Source organism: Gigantopelta aegis, chromosome 1, assembly GCF_016097555.1.
Source record: "Gigantopelta aegis isolate Gae_Host chromosome 1, Gae_host_genome, whole genome shotgun sequence".
NCBI lineage: Eukaryota > Metazoa > Mollusca > Gastropoda > Neomphalida > Peltospiridae > Gigantopelta > Gigantopelta aegis.
Genome location: NC_054699.1, coordinates 33,920,610 through 33,934,900, shown reverse-complemented (window position 1 = coordinate 33,934,900; position 14,291 = coordinate 33,920,610). Strand labels below are relative to the sequence as shown.

At 36.5% G+C, this 14,291-nt stretch overlaps 1 protein-coding gene across 1 annotated transcript in view; it reads right to left on the bottom strand.

Annotated features, from left to right (window-relative positions):
• Positions 1 to 5,360: 5,360 nt before the first annotated feature.
• Positions 5,361 to 14,291, bottom strand: part of LOC121374056 — a 32,912-nt gene continuing 23,981 nt past the window's right edge. Inside the window, exons 3-4 of the mRNA XM_041500954.1 lie at positions 11,788 to 11,918; positions 5,361 to 10,320 (exon numbers count right to left, since the gene is read on the bottom strand). Coding sequence (XP_041356888.1) covers positions 10,235 to 10,320; positions 11,788 to 11,918 — 217 coding nt within the window. The 3' untranslated portion in view covers positions 5,361 to 10,234. The remainder of the gene's footprint in view (positions 10,321 to 11,787; positions 11,919 to 14,291) is intronic.

Here is a 14,291-nt window from a genome sequence, read left to right as displayed (position 1 = left end):
AGGTCGTGGTATGTACTATCCTGTCTATAGTATGATGCATATAACCCATGAAGTGGCGACAGCGAGTTTCCTCCCTTTCATTGTAAATAGAATGTAGCCTAAATCCTATATCATTAGCTCATTAATATGTGTGGTCCTTAACCGTATCTCCGACGCCATAAATAACCGTAAATAAAATGTGTTGAGTGCGTTTCCTTCCTCCAAAAGCCGTGGTATATACTGTCCTGCTATAAAATAAGTTACTGCTTTATCGGTAGGAGTTGCAGGATCGATTGCTGTTTTTCGATGCCAACCAGTGCCTGACGATGTTTTTTGTTCCAACAAGCTCCTGGCGACTGGTACATCAAATACTGTAGTTGGCCCTATATGCTGTCCTGTCGATAGGGTAAGTGCGAAAATACGTCTTTCCGCTTTATCAGTAGCAGTCGCAAGATCGATCGCTTTTTTCCTATTCTAACTAACCAGTGCCCCACGACTGGTACACCAAATGCTATGGTAAATACTATCTTGTCTGGGAAAATCCATTATTATATAAGATTCCTTAGCTGCTTTATTGGTAGGAATAGTCCATGTGGCGGTAGCCGGTTTCCTCTCTATTATGTCGTCTTCACGATTCGAAATTACTGTGTGTTAGACACCAAATACTGTAACTAATTTAAAATGTGCTACGGTGCCGTTAAACATATTTCCCCATTTCTTATATCAAGTGTTAATAGCAAAATCAGATGCAACATATTTAATGTCGGAAAAGAATTTAGAGAGTATCTAATTTACAGAAGTGTAATGAGAAAAAGTGCATCATATAATTGTTTTTTCCGGAATAAAGTACTAATATACATATTACACTACATCACATTTTCATCAAATGTTTGTGATGGTAGGCCAAGAACCAGACCCCAATATTTTGGTCACCCGTATCATATGGGAGGAATAAGGCTCATAGTAATTGTTGACAAAGTATATACCCCTAGAGTTACAAAATATGTGATAGCATCGGAATGGTGATAGCTTTTAGTATGTTATCACCCTTTTTATAAGCCTACCCTAAAATAAACTGCAAAAAAACAATTATTTTATTTTGATAAATGAAGTGAAATTTGTTTTTCTTTTTTTGTATTTTCTAAAGAAAGATTACCATTTTTAGATACATGGATTTGAAGAAAATTCATTATGAAATTCAGTTAATAAAATATATTTCATGTGATAAGAATATTAAAAAAATATTTTAAAATTATTACCGCTACTCCTTACCTGAAAAAGGAAAATTCCACAAATTAAAACATTTAAAATATTTTTTTATTTCTCTTGTTTGGTTCCTGAAAATAATTTATCAGAAACACCCTGAACTAATTTAAGGATAATATTTAATGCAAATATGTCAAAATACTTTATGTATTCATCAAATAACAGCTTAAAACGTCTTAATTGTATGCATTTCACAAGGACACCGGAATTGAGTTTTGGTTAGGAAACTGGTAAATCTAAATGTTACTTGAATTATTAAAGGTAATTTTGATATCACAAAATAAGCTGTAATTGCAGAATTTACATAACACATTGACATACACCATATACAAATTTAGGTGAGAATGTGAAATACACTAAAACTATTAGAATTGTTTCTCTTGTTATTTTATTTTTAACTCATTAAAATATCGAAATAAAATAATTTACATATATGTGTACATATTTACATGCACACACATACGAAAATTATTAAACTGTGGTTAATTAAATAAACATGTTTTAGCCAGATTACATGTTGTAGCCACTTAGTATAAACATTAGGTGAGCCCTGCATACATACATACATACATACATACATACGCGCGCGCGCACACACAAAAGTTACAAAATCATATTTAAAAAGTTATATCAATATATTCACCCCTTATAAAAACTTATACGTGTCATATGAATAACAGTGCTACATTCTACATACCAAATAAAACAAAATGATTTCTTTTCTGACTCCTAACTGGACATCCTGACATAAAGGTGCCAACAGACAGGATCAACCTGAACATGATATTTGCTCTGACATGTCGAAAATATAACCTCCAAAGGATTTCATATAAACACAGATCATCCCGATGCTGCACACGTTTTGGTATGGTGTGTGACCAAAGCACATCTGGGATGGGGCTAGGGCTGAGGCTGACACCAGTGTGACAAAACACATCGCGTCTGTTCTGGCGTGAACTATAGATCTGGCAGCAGACGACGTAGAACATGATCTGACATAATTTGACAGCACCAGACTCACAGACCCAAATTCAGCTTTGGTGTGTGGTGGACCTTAGTTTTTGAATGTGTTCTGGGACGATGTGGTTCATAAACCCTGCCCTAAACTGGTATGCCATTGACTGGATGACTAAAGCAGATATCTGTCAACATTGAGCATCAAGTGTTTGTCATCATTGTAGCCAGTACATGTGTGAACCCATAGATTCATTTCACCAGAGAGAACCATATCCCGAAAACCAAGGGAACTGCTAAAGTGTCCTGTAAGAAGAACCTGATGTGGATTCTTGCAGGGAAAACTTATTCAGAGGTTTAACATCAACCAAATGCCAAGCTCCGAAGATGCTGGTTATCTGCCCTTACCAATGCACCAGCCACAAATGTAATCACAGTGTTTGAAATCGTCAAGCAGTCAGAATTAATCAGAAAGAAACTATTTGTTGAACAATTTTGGTAGTTATGGATCAAACGTTCAAACGCTTTTAGTAAAAGCTACTGAAATAATTTAGCACAAGCTACTGAAATAATTTAGCACGTTTTAAACATTCTTCTAAGATGTCCATCATTGGGGTCCATGATTGTAAACACTGCAATCATATTGTCAGGGGACATAAGCACGTCTACGAAACTAGTGCTGTAAGAGGTATTTAAAATGTAGGTGTAGGACAATGTTTACGGCAGCAGTGATTTGATTGTCATTTTTAGCATTATCAGCGATTTGAACAAATTCAATAGTGTCTTGTAAAGTCCACTCTTAAATGAGCTGATGACCCAGTTCACAACAATGAAGAGCTATTCACATACTGGATGTCTGACATACACATTATAGAGGCTATCTGTGAGCTTTCTATGCAAGGAACTGGGATGTGCACCTTAATGCCATAAAAACTATGATCTCATGTTGTTTTGTCTATGATAACATCAACTATGTCGGGTACCTAGCCCCAAACGTTGCTCCGAAGACGAATTTCTCTCCGACGAATCCCGATAAATATGAACCTTGAAAGATTAGGCCACCTCTCAGTGCAGATGTCTAGCAAAAACCATTTTGGTTGGAACCCAGTAAACTAGACCACCGAGGTTACAATAAAGGTACTCAGACTACTGGAGGTAGAGCCAGAAAGTTGGGAGTTATCAAACAGTATTATTAACAGCTGAGCCCAGCAGTACATTCATATGTCAATTAAAAGATAACAAATCAAAAGTCCATCATACTTACTGACCAAGAATAAAAAAGACCAGGAAGCAGTATCGGCAGTTGTTTTCGTCATCACAGAAATTATTACCTCATTAGCATTTTTATGGCATAGGTAGCTGCCAGAGATATCACCACCTTTAGATTCATAAAAGTCTTTATGTCTGAAAGACTAGAAAAAAGACCCATCAGCAAACCATTTCCGAAAACTAATATGATGATTATCAATATGTATAAGAAAGAACTACGAGCAAGAGTGAGAGTGATGACCATGAAAGCAGATTGGTCTTTGTTTGGTTGCATCTTAGTGGCGGCACAAGGACACATGCTCCAAATGGAGGGTCTTTTATTTTAATCCCTTGGACCATTACCGTGAGCTCTGTCCACACAAGATGTATTACCTAGAAAGATTAACAAAGCCACTTTAGCCACTAAATTGCTGGCGAAGGTAAGGCAAGTGCCTTAAAATTGCTGACAAGCTTATGGGAGACACAGGACATTTGTTTGTTTAGTTGGGTCAGGAATGGATTCCCTCGAGAACTAAAAACTCCAAAGTAAAGGCATTCACATGTCTCTTCTTTGTCCTCAGTGCATCATACACCAAGGTCAGTGATCTCGGGTTTAACCTGTTTTATGTGAAGAAAGATGAAGTAGACAGTTATCAGTCTCCAGCTAATGGATACTAGTTATCAGTCTCCAGGTAATAGATACTGCTTCAGACCGTGATGTAAAAATATCGAGGGTAGTGTCTGGAGCCAGAACCAAATGTGCCAAGCATTGTTGGCAGATGGTGGAGGATTCAAAAGGAAGGAGCTTGAGGCTATTCTGGATCTACTGGCTTGAAACTGTCCAAAAAAGTACACTGATATGTGCAGACTACTAGACTATTAGTGAGGGACAGGCTGGACAAAAGTGTCTTCTTCTTCTTGTTTTTTTTTACCAAATACTCATCAGGGTGTAGATCAAACAGATTCTCAAAAACCAAAAATCTTACCAATGGGTGGCTGTTGTGACGTCATAATTCAAAATAGCCGATGCCGATAAACCGTATTAGCTCATGGACTATGGGGGAGGGGGTTGGGCGTTAAACATTCATCCATAACCAATTGCTGACACCTAACAGCCGACGTATTTCGTACTGGGGTGTCGTTAAACATCTGTTCTATTCTATTCCATTGCAATAGCCGATGTATTTTTTCAATCAGGGGTATCGTTAAACATTAATTCATTTATCATCAATTACACGCCTAATTGTGACTTTAGAGCAGTGACAAAGACATCCGGTCAGGCTAGTTGGTAGCTATAGACTTCGTGATAAACGTACGATACGATGACGATGGTAATTACTCAAAACATTTGTCTTATTAGCGTCTTCCGTGCAACATTTGATTACGTTCCCGCCATGCAGTTGTTAATCATTATCGCCCAATAAAATATCTGACATCAATTTCCTCTCCGTGACTCGTCCATCCTTCTCAAGAAAACGATACATCACAATCGTAGTGCTGGTTCCTTTTCACGTAGCCAATTACCAGGTTTGATCTATATAAAAAAGAAGAAAAAGAAAAGAAAGAAAAGAAGAAGAAAAAAGAGATTACTTTGAAATCCTTTATGTTCGTGGTTTTGTTAAAAAAAAAACCCCACACACTTCGTTGCATTGGGTACTTAAATTTGTGGATAGAAAAAGGTAGTATAATGAATTCTACATGCAAGCATGTATTATATTTTCGTTCTGTTCACAAATTCGTGGACTGCACTAGTCCAGACGGAAATTAGAGCACCACAATAAAAACAACTATCTATTTTGCGTTTACCATAGTTTGATACCCAATAGCCGGTGTATTTTTCGTGCTGGGGTGTCGTCAAACATCTATTCGGTTCTATTCTATTCTATGAGAAACAAAACAACAAACAAAACAAGACAGTTTTTGTCGAGTAGATGCATTGTTACTCTAATTTTATTATTAAACGTATTTACAAATGGGAAGACATGGTTTCTTTGCAGAAAAACACAATCTAATATGGTAGGGGTAAAATTTGTCATTAAAAGACACAACATCAGCTGAATATCATTATGGAGACGTAAATCGTATGCGCTTAGTGGCCTTTCATAATCAACATTTACGCGAGAGTACAAACCATACCCACTTTGATGTTTCGCCCCTGCCCCCTCCCGTACCCCCCCCCCTCCTAAAAGGTCGTTAAACATTCATTCATTCATTCCCTCCTAAGAGATAACACAAAATATTTATTTATAAGTAAAATTTATGTATTAAAAGGATACGCTGGCATTATGCCACCTCCCCACACAGTGTACTATAGTTTGTACACTGGTGAGAATGTTGATTACTGTGAACGGCCATAGCGCTATGAAAACTGTTATTTGACAATGTGTTACTCATTATGACGTGCTATGCTACATGTACATGCCACTGTATTATGTGTATCATTATTGTAATAACATTATAATCCACACATGCAATTAAGCAATTTAAGGTACCCACCCCCATAAATCGTCTACCAATAATATACCGTATACACGTGTGTGTCAAAACACCCTCAAAATGTCAGTAGTATACATTGAACAAAAACTAATATCTATCTCATTGTACTTACAATTTAAGCATATATCATAGCGATCATAGGTTGCTTAAAACATTTTTGGTTGTGGTGTTGCTGGTGGAATATACATATATTAACGTTGAGGTACATTGTTTTGCGACGCCTCTTATAGTTTCAGGCATTTTGATACCAAATAACCAAAGTTTAAAATGTGCGTAGATGTTAAGCAAATATTGTTTTATGACAACACGTCCTGTTTCACTACTTTGTAGTTATGTGCTCTTCGAGAATAGTTTTGGTATATAGCCACATTTATGATTTTCTACGTCTGGTCCTTTTCGAAACTTTAGAGTCTAGCATCAAATCTCTAATGATATCACAAACATACATTTTGTATGGCGTTGCCATAGTGTCAGACTTTTAAAGTTTTATAAGGACCAGGACCCGTGCTTATAAAACTTAAAGTCTAGACTTTAATAAAGTCCAAACTTTAACGTAAAGCTGTTTGAATGGCGTTGCCATGACGTTAAAGTCTGGACTTTATTAAAGTCTAGACTTTAAGGTTTATAAGCACGAGGCCAGCCCAGAATCTGAACGACAAAACCGTTTTCCGTAATCAAAAGCTTGCGAACATAACCCCCTCATAATATTCTGATGCCTGAACTGATTTGTATATTAGAAATGTGTACTTTGTTTGAAAACCAGAATTTTTTTTACACTGTACATTAATTACTAGGTAAACAACAGTGGAACATTTCCAATAGTAATGCACTTTACATCCGTACTCATCGTGCAGAGCAGGAAGACACCTGAGATGATAAAATAAATACATGTACAAACGAAACGATTTACATGGGCGTCATTTGGTGGGGACAGGGGGGACATGTCTCCCCCCCCCCCACTTTTAGTAGTGGGGGGCAGAATATCTGATGTCCCCCCCCCACTACTCTAAATAATGTTCTCAGACAGCCACAATGACCTTCATTTTTCAAATTTTTCGGGGGGGGGGGGCATGCCCCGAGACCCCCCTAGAGTCGCTTCACGCCTAGGGCGCTCGCGATTAGTCGCACGAAATATTGTTAGAACCCAATTGTCCCCCCCCCACCAATTTTTCCTTGCAAATGACGCCCGTGGGTATGGAAGTTGTAGGGACTTTCCTAAGCAGGCGCTGCTGGTGTAACACATTTCCGACTAACATATTTATCTATTTACTAACCAGTGTTTCTGCCAGAAAGAAATTTTTGGGGTATGACGCTATGGAACTGAATACAACCACAGTCAACAGAGAGTATGGGAGGCCTCCCCCAGAGAGAAAATGGGTCAAGTTTAGGGCTAGTGTTAAGAAAATGGTGCCATACCCATTTTACCCTCTGGCAGAAACTCTGCTAACGTACCACAAAACAATTAAAATTTACATATACTAAGTACATTCAATGTGTTTCTGGTCGTCCTAATATTTGTAGTACTGGAGCCCATTTCACAAAAGATAGCAAGTTTACGTCTGCGACTAGCAGTTATACCGGTTGTAACTTTATTTCGGTACACCAAAGCCGTCAAACGACAGCATATAAGGAATTATTGTACAATAGTTATTTACAGTTTACACGTGTTTGACATCAGTTTCACGTAGATAATTACATCCTTATGGAAGATGGAGAATTCTAAGGACAAAATGAAATGAAATATGTGTACTTCTAACTGTATTAAATTTTATTGTACTATAATAGTAATAAGAATTATGGTTTAGTCGTAAATTTACGTGTACGTGCAAAACTAGGCTTACGATGTTTTGTGAAATTGGGCTCTGGATTTTACCTCACAATAATTTCGTATGTATGCAAAACAAATGCATTAGGAAATAAAATGATGTTTGCGCCACTCTTTAATTATTGTACAAACATTGGAACGATTAGAAATTATAACATGATATCCAAGGAAACGTATTTATTATGTAATTTTGGTATTTTAAGACTCGGTTAGCCAGAAATATCTTAACAGTGGCAACAAACACAGGACAGTCTCTTAAAGGGACTATCATAAGTGTGATGCCGTTGGAACATGTTTATGATACACAGAGCATTTGTGATGACTAAAATTACATATTAAAGATATTTTCTTGTTTTGAATGTGTGTGTGTGTGTGTGTGTGTGTGTGTGTGTGTGTAAACAGAGTTTAAATTTTATTTTCCAAGTAAAGAGAAAACTGATTGCTACAAATGTTGATGATTGCTGAATAATTGCGAATTGTCAGTGTTACTTTCTTTTGGGGAGGGGCCTCTGTTCGGACGCACGGAACGTTTGGGTAAATCCCTGATTTAATATCTAATTTTAGTCACCATTTTATTCGGAAATATCTTATAATGGCCACAAATTCAGGATAGTCCATTCTACATGCAACATGTATCTTCATTTGGTTGTAATGCATGGGAAGTTATATATACTAAACATCCATCTACATACAGCAACATATTCAATACTGTTCAAATACATAACACTATACAATAATGCATTGCATGTTTTGCACAATTATACAAGTAATGGTAATGTAACTTCAGGCGTGAGAACAGGTTATTTATGACAAAGTGAACATGTTTGCTTGTATGGCTTCATAAGTACTGGGTATTTTTCAGAATTGATCATTGTCATTTTTGCCTTTTTGGCAGTATCACGGGATCGTGATTGTATACCAATATAGATTTATATTAAAGGGTCATTCCTGATAGACAAATAAATATATTATACATTATAATGCTTCATGTTTCCCCGAATAAAGCAGAATAGAAATGACTACCACAAAAATACCTAGGATCGATCCCTGTTGGTGGGCCCATTAGTCTATTTCTTGTTCCAACCAGTACACCACGACTATGTGCTATCCTGTCTAGATGGGATGGTGCGTATACAAGGTATCTTGCTACTAATGCAACTATTTACAGATTTCGTGTCTAACACTGTTAGAATTTCAAACTATTTGACATCCAACAGCCGATGATTAATACATCAATGTGCTCTAGTTGTGTCGTTAAACAAAACTAAATTTCTATTAAGAAATACATTTAAAGAACTACCCGGTAATATCGAAGGCTGGCGACCAAAAGTGGTTATGTCCACTTATTTAAAAAATGAGGGTAGTCCACCATTTTCCGTTTTCGTTGTTATACATTCCGGATAAGAGTCCCTTTAAACTTTGAAACCTGTTCGTCTGAAAACCATGACTTCTCACATAACTTGTCAGCACACCTTTAGCATTTGTTCTGTATAATGTACACATCTACAAAAATTACAATTAATTCGAACACGTTGTTGCATACGTTTTGTAATCAAACGATTCACCATCTAGATCTTCTGAAACCTACGAAAACGTGTATGTATACAGTACACACGTTATGTTCTTACGCGTCCTGGAAATCCGGGAATGTCCTTGAATTTTGTTATTTTAAAATCCAGGTCTGGAATGTCCTGGAAAAAGCATTACATTTCATTGTGTCCTGGAAATGTTCTGGAACTTTCGGCCAACATTTGGTGATTTTTTTTTTCTCGCATTTTTACTTTTGTTGTCCTTATAACCTGTCTAAATTCAGACAACAATTTGTTATATAAAAAAAAATCATTGATTGAACATTTCATGTCCTGGAAACATTTAATACATGTGGAAATATCCTTGAATTGTATGGGGTTTTTCAAGTATAAGAACCCTGATATACTATCTAGATCTTCTGAAACAAGTATGTGTGTACAGTGCACATATACCATCTAGATCTTCTAAAACAGAAGTGTATGTATACATATATACACATGAACATGTTTTATCATTAAGGCCAACATACACACACTAAGTTTTCAGGGCCGTACCTAGCCTAACGTAAGAAGGGGTACTAAGTAATATAGAAGGGGCGTGTGCAGGACATTTTGCAGGGGTCTAAACTGCGAGCCAAGAGGTGTGCGTGTCGCATTATTCTCCCTGCAGAACATATATTTAAAAAAGAAAGAAGAACATGTGCTTCAGCAGAGAAAGGTTCGACCACAAAACCCTCAACACCTGTACACGCGCCTATTGGTGTCTTCTCTAGCAATACAAAAGGGGCAATAATTGTTGGTTCGGCAACCGCATCCCGCCCCCTTCCTAGTTATGGCCCTGGTTTTACTTAGTTTACATAGTTTTCTTCCATCACAGCCCAGTTCGTATTATAATCGCATCAACTATTGTTCATTTACCCAAGAGTCAACACTTCGCTCACAATACACTTTTCTTGAACAGAGAAACTGCCAGACAAACGAAAATCAACTGTTTTGCATTCTCAAATGTCACGGCGGAATTACCTGCAAAGATAGGTACAAAAATACTGAGTCATAAAGTTACTTTTATATTATCAATCAAAGACCTTACAGAGCATTGATATCAAAACGGAACAGGCTCAGAATTTAAAACTTCCCACATTTTGGGTTAGAAGCGTAAAATTATGAAATGGAATCCACCCAGAATTAATAATAATAATAAATCCCCAACAAAACAACATATTTTTACTTCTATACAAAGTTGTACATTATACCCATCTTCATTTTTGTATTGTATTGTATTGTATTGTGTTGTGTTGTATTGTATTTTTTTCTCCAGTTACATTATACTGTTTTTACATGATTATATATATATTCTTCAAAAACAAAGTTGGGGACCCTGAAATATTAATGTTAATATTAATTATTAGACAGAACATACGTGTTGACCACAGACATCCTAGTAAAGAGCGTTCAGGTCTGTTTATGAACACACCGAAACACATTCCATAGTTTGCACATGCATCACGCAGTTGCCCCGTACACGTGCGTGTGACGTCATTCTCGATTTTGACCATTTCCAGGAAGGTCGATTAATAACTGTAGAACATTATTTCTGTCACTCTTTTTCATTCTGTTGATCATACAATTGTTGTTTTTATTTTTAGTAATTTTTATTGTTTTAATTTGCGATTTACTGATAAAAAACGTCAACTTTTAAATTTCACTTCTGAACCCAATCGTCCTTCAAGATCTTTGGTGGTCATAAAACCTACTGTAATACTGAACTACCGGTTGTAATGTTTTCCCAATTAATTCACTATTATCATGTAACCATTCCCCACAGCTAATACACCTTACAATTTTGGCAATTGTAAATTCTTATTAGAGTAATTGATAATAAAATTTATCATATAACTTACCCATGATATCCATGTCATAAACACATGTGATAATTTAGTGTATTAACCCGGTTAATAATGGTATGTACATTTAAAGGTATATGCAGATTTGCAAGGTTTCTAGGCTGTCAATGAGTCATTTGTTTACAAGCCAACAAGACCTGTATACCTGAGCGTAACGTTTTCATAGGATTTAGTTAAAATGCGTGAAGTCAAACTAATTTGTGATGACGTCATATTACCCATGGAGGCCACTTTAGTACTCTAATTGACTAAATATCGAATGCAAATGCTATTTTAGAAGTGCTATAGGATACATAGAATTCGCTACTAGTGTTTTTTTTTGTAAAATGTCAACCTCGTCTAGTTAATCGGAAATTGTCTCGGAATAGACTCGACAAATACCGATTAACGTAGGTTGATATTTTCCATATTAAAAAACACTCATGACCAATCCTCTATATATAACCTTTCGGCCCCATAACATAGACACATGTAGTATGGTTGCTCGTCCATCTTCGTCCCCCACCCCCCTACGAAATACTGACTATGCCAATGACTTATGATATTACAAAGACAAGTACTGAAACTGTCCCCTGAACACACTTACAATATGAATGGAAATCTCGTCTGCTCTGTGCCATTTCGTCCTTCAACATGGTGTACTGGTCGGAGATGGCCGGGTTATCCTTACAGTTGTCGATAATCTTGTCTACACAGGTTATACCTTCCTCGAGGTCACTGCAAATAAATACATAATATATTTTATCTTTTGTCTTCAAAGGTTTACCTTCATTTTGAGATAACTTCTAGACAAATAATATATAACAACAATAATAATAATAACAAATAAATAAAAAAATAATAAAAAAATATGTCCTCAAGATCAGTTCAAATATACAAACTCTGAAACTTACTAAATCGCCATGACAGTCAAACTTGATCTATAACAGTATATGATAAAGATATATACAAAATGTCAACTTAATATCTTGGGGCACAATGTAAGAGATCCCGAAAACAAATGTTCGTATCTCCTAAGCCACTAACGCCATTTAGAAACATTTAACATCCAATAACCGATGATTAATTAATCAATGTGCTCCAGTCGTGTCGTTAAACAAAAACGTTAAAGGGACATACCCTAGTTATTAAACACTAAAGCATAGTTATGACTATTTGAGCAGTTTTAAGGTAACTGAAAACATACTTTACTTAGATTTTATTGTTTAGATTATATTATCCATTTCCGTACATTTGGAGTGGTTTTGGTCATCCTGGTGATTTTAATATCACAAAAGGCATTTCTCATATTTTTAAAAACGCACGTGCGTCTGAGAAGTAACGGTTATGGAGTCGGGTTTTAGTATATTTTTAGAGGGCATTTCACCATTTCAAAGTCACAGACTCATGTTTCACTCAAATGTGTTACAATTTTGTAGATTGAATAAACTTAGTGTGCAGTTTCGTGTGCTGAAACTACGATCTGTCCCTTTAAACTATGTAAAAACATAGATCCTAAATAATTGTGGTCTGTGGCCCGATTTTTACAAAGAGAGATAACTCTAGCTGGCTACAATCGATTTTTGTATAACTAAGAAAAAGAAAAAACAAGAAAAAGGTTCAAATCGCAAATTGCGTCATTATAGCAGCGAGAAGTGGATTTACGATTAGTTATTAGTTATTTTTTTAATATCATTATTATTATTTGAGAATTTGTAAAATGTACGTGTTTCACAGTGTGAAACTTCTTCAGCGATCAACCTCAGTTACGATTCTTTCGTCTTTCAAAACGAAACACCAACAGCCAACATGAGAAAACAGTTGGAAATCATTCCTGTTAAGGCTCATATAGACAGAATATAATAACTTTTGTTTCAATGGGAGCGACAAGATTAGAATGAAGGAACTGGTTTATTTAATGACGCGCTCAACACATTTTGTTTACGGTTATATTGCTTCGGACATATAGTTAAAGACCACACAGATATTGAGGGAGGAAACTCGCTGTCGCCATTTCATTGGCTACTCTTTTCGATTAGCAGCAAGAGATCTTTTATATGCACCATCCCACAGACAGGATAGAACATACCACGGCATTTGATATACCAGTCGTGGTGTATGGCTGGAACGCGAAATAGTCCAATGGGTCCACCGATGGCGATCGATCCAAGACCGACCGTGCGTCAAGCGAGCCCTTTACCACAAGGCTACGTCTGGCCTATCGACAAGAGAGCCGGAACATAGTTAGTGTATATTCCCTAAACACGAGTCGCAGACACATCGGTCGCAACTTTTTCTTGTTCTAGGCAGTGCACCACGACTGGTGTATCAAAGGCCGTGGTATGTGCTATCCTATCTGTGGGATGGTGCATATAAAATATCTCTTGCTACTAATGGAAAAATGTAGCGGGTTTCCTCTCTATAACTGTGTCAAAATGACCACATGTTTGACATCCAATAGCCGATGATTAATATATCAATGTGCTCTAGTGGTGTCGTCAAACAAAACAAACATCAGTCACAACAGTTGGACCGCACGCACGCGTCTCATCCAATCTATACGAGGCTGTATAATATATTATTACCCATATGGGCTCAAATATACGGGGTAATATTGTTTCGATCTCTGCACAGTGTGCAGATTGCTTCTACAGTCACTGATTGGCTGGCTTTAAAAAGACAAGATTTGATTGGCAATTACATACTGCCGGGACTACTTTTTGTTCATTCATGATTCCATTCATCGGTCAAACTATTACTACGAACTTCAAATATGTTTTTACGATACGAACATTTACGGAATTAAAAATCAAAATATATGTAAAAATGTTTAAAAATGTCTTTATTTTATTATTTTGACTGGGGTTTTTTGGAACTATTCTTTGGTGGATACTGTTGGGTGTGCACCGGTAACGGCGCGTATGAATATATTGTTATGGCTGGTAGAGCTTGTTAGTTGTTACAGTAGCGAGAACGTAAATATACTTTTAAAATCGTTAAAGATTGACAATGGGTAATAAAGAGAATAACCAACTCACTACGAGGAATTACGGATTATCTGTCCCTCGTGAATTAATGCTGTAAAACCCTCGCCAGAGGCTCGGGTTTACA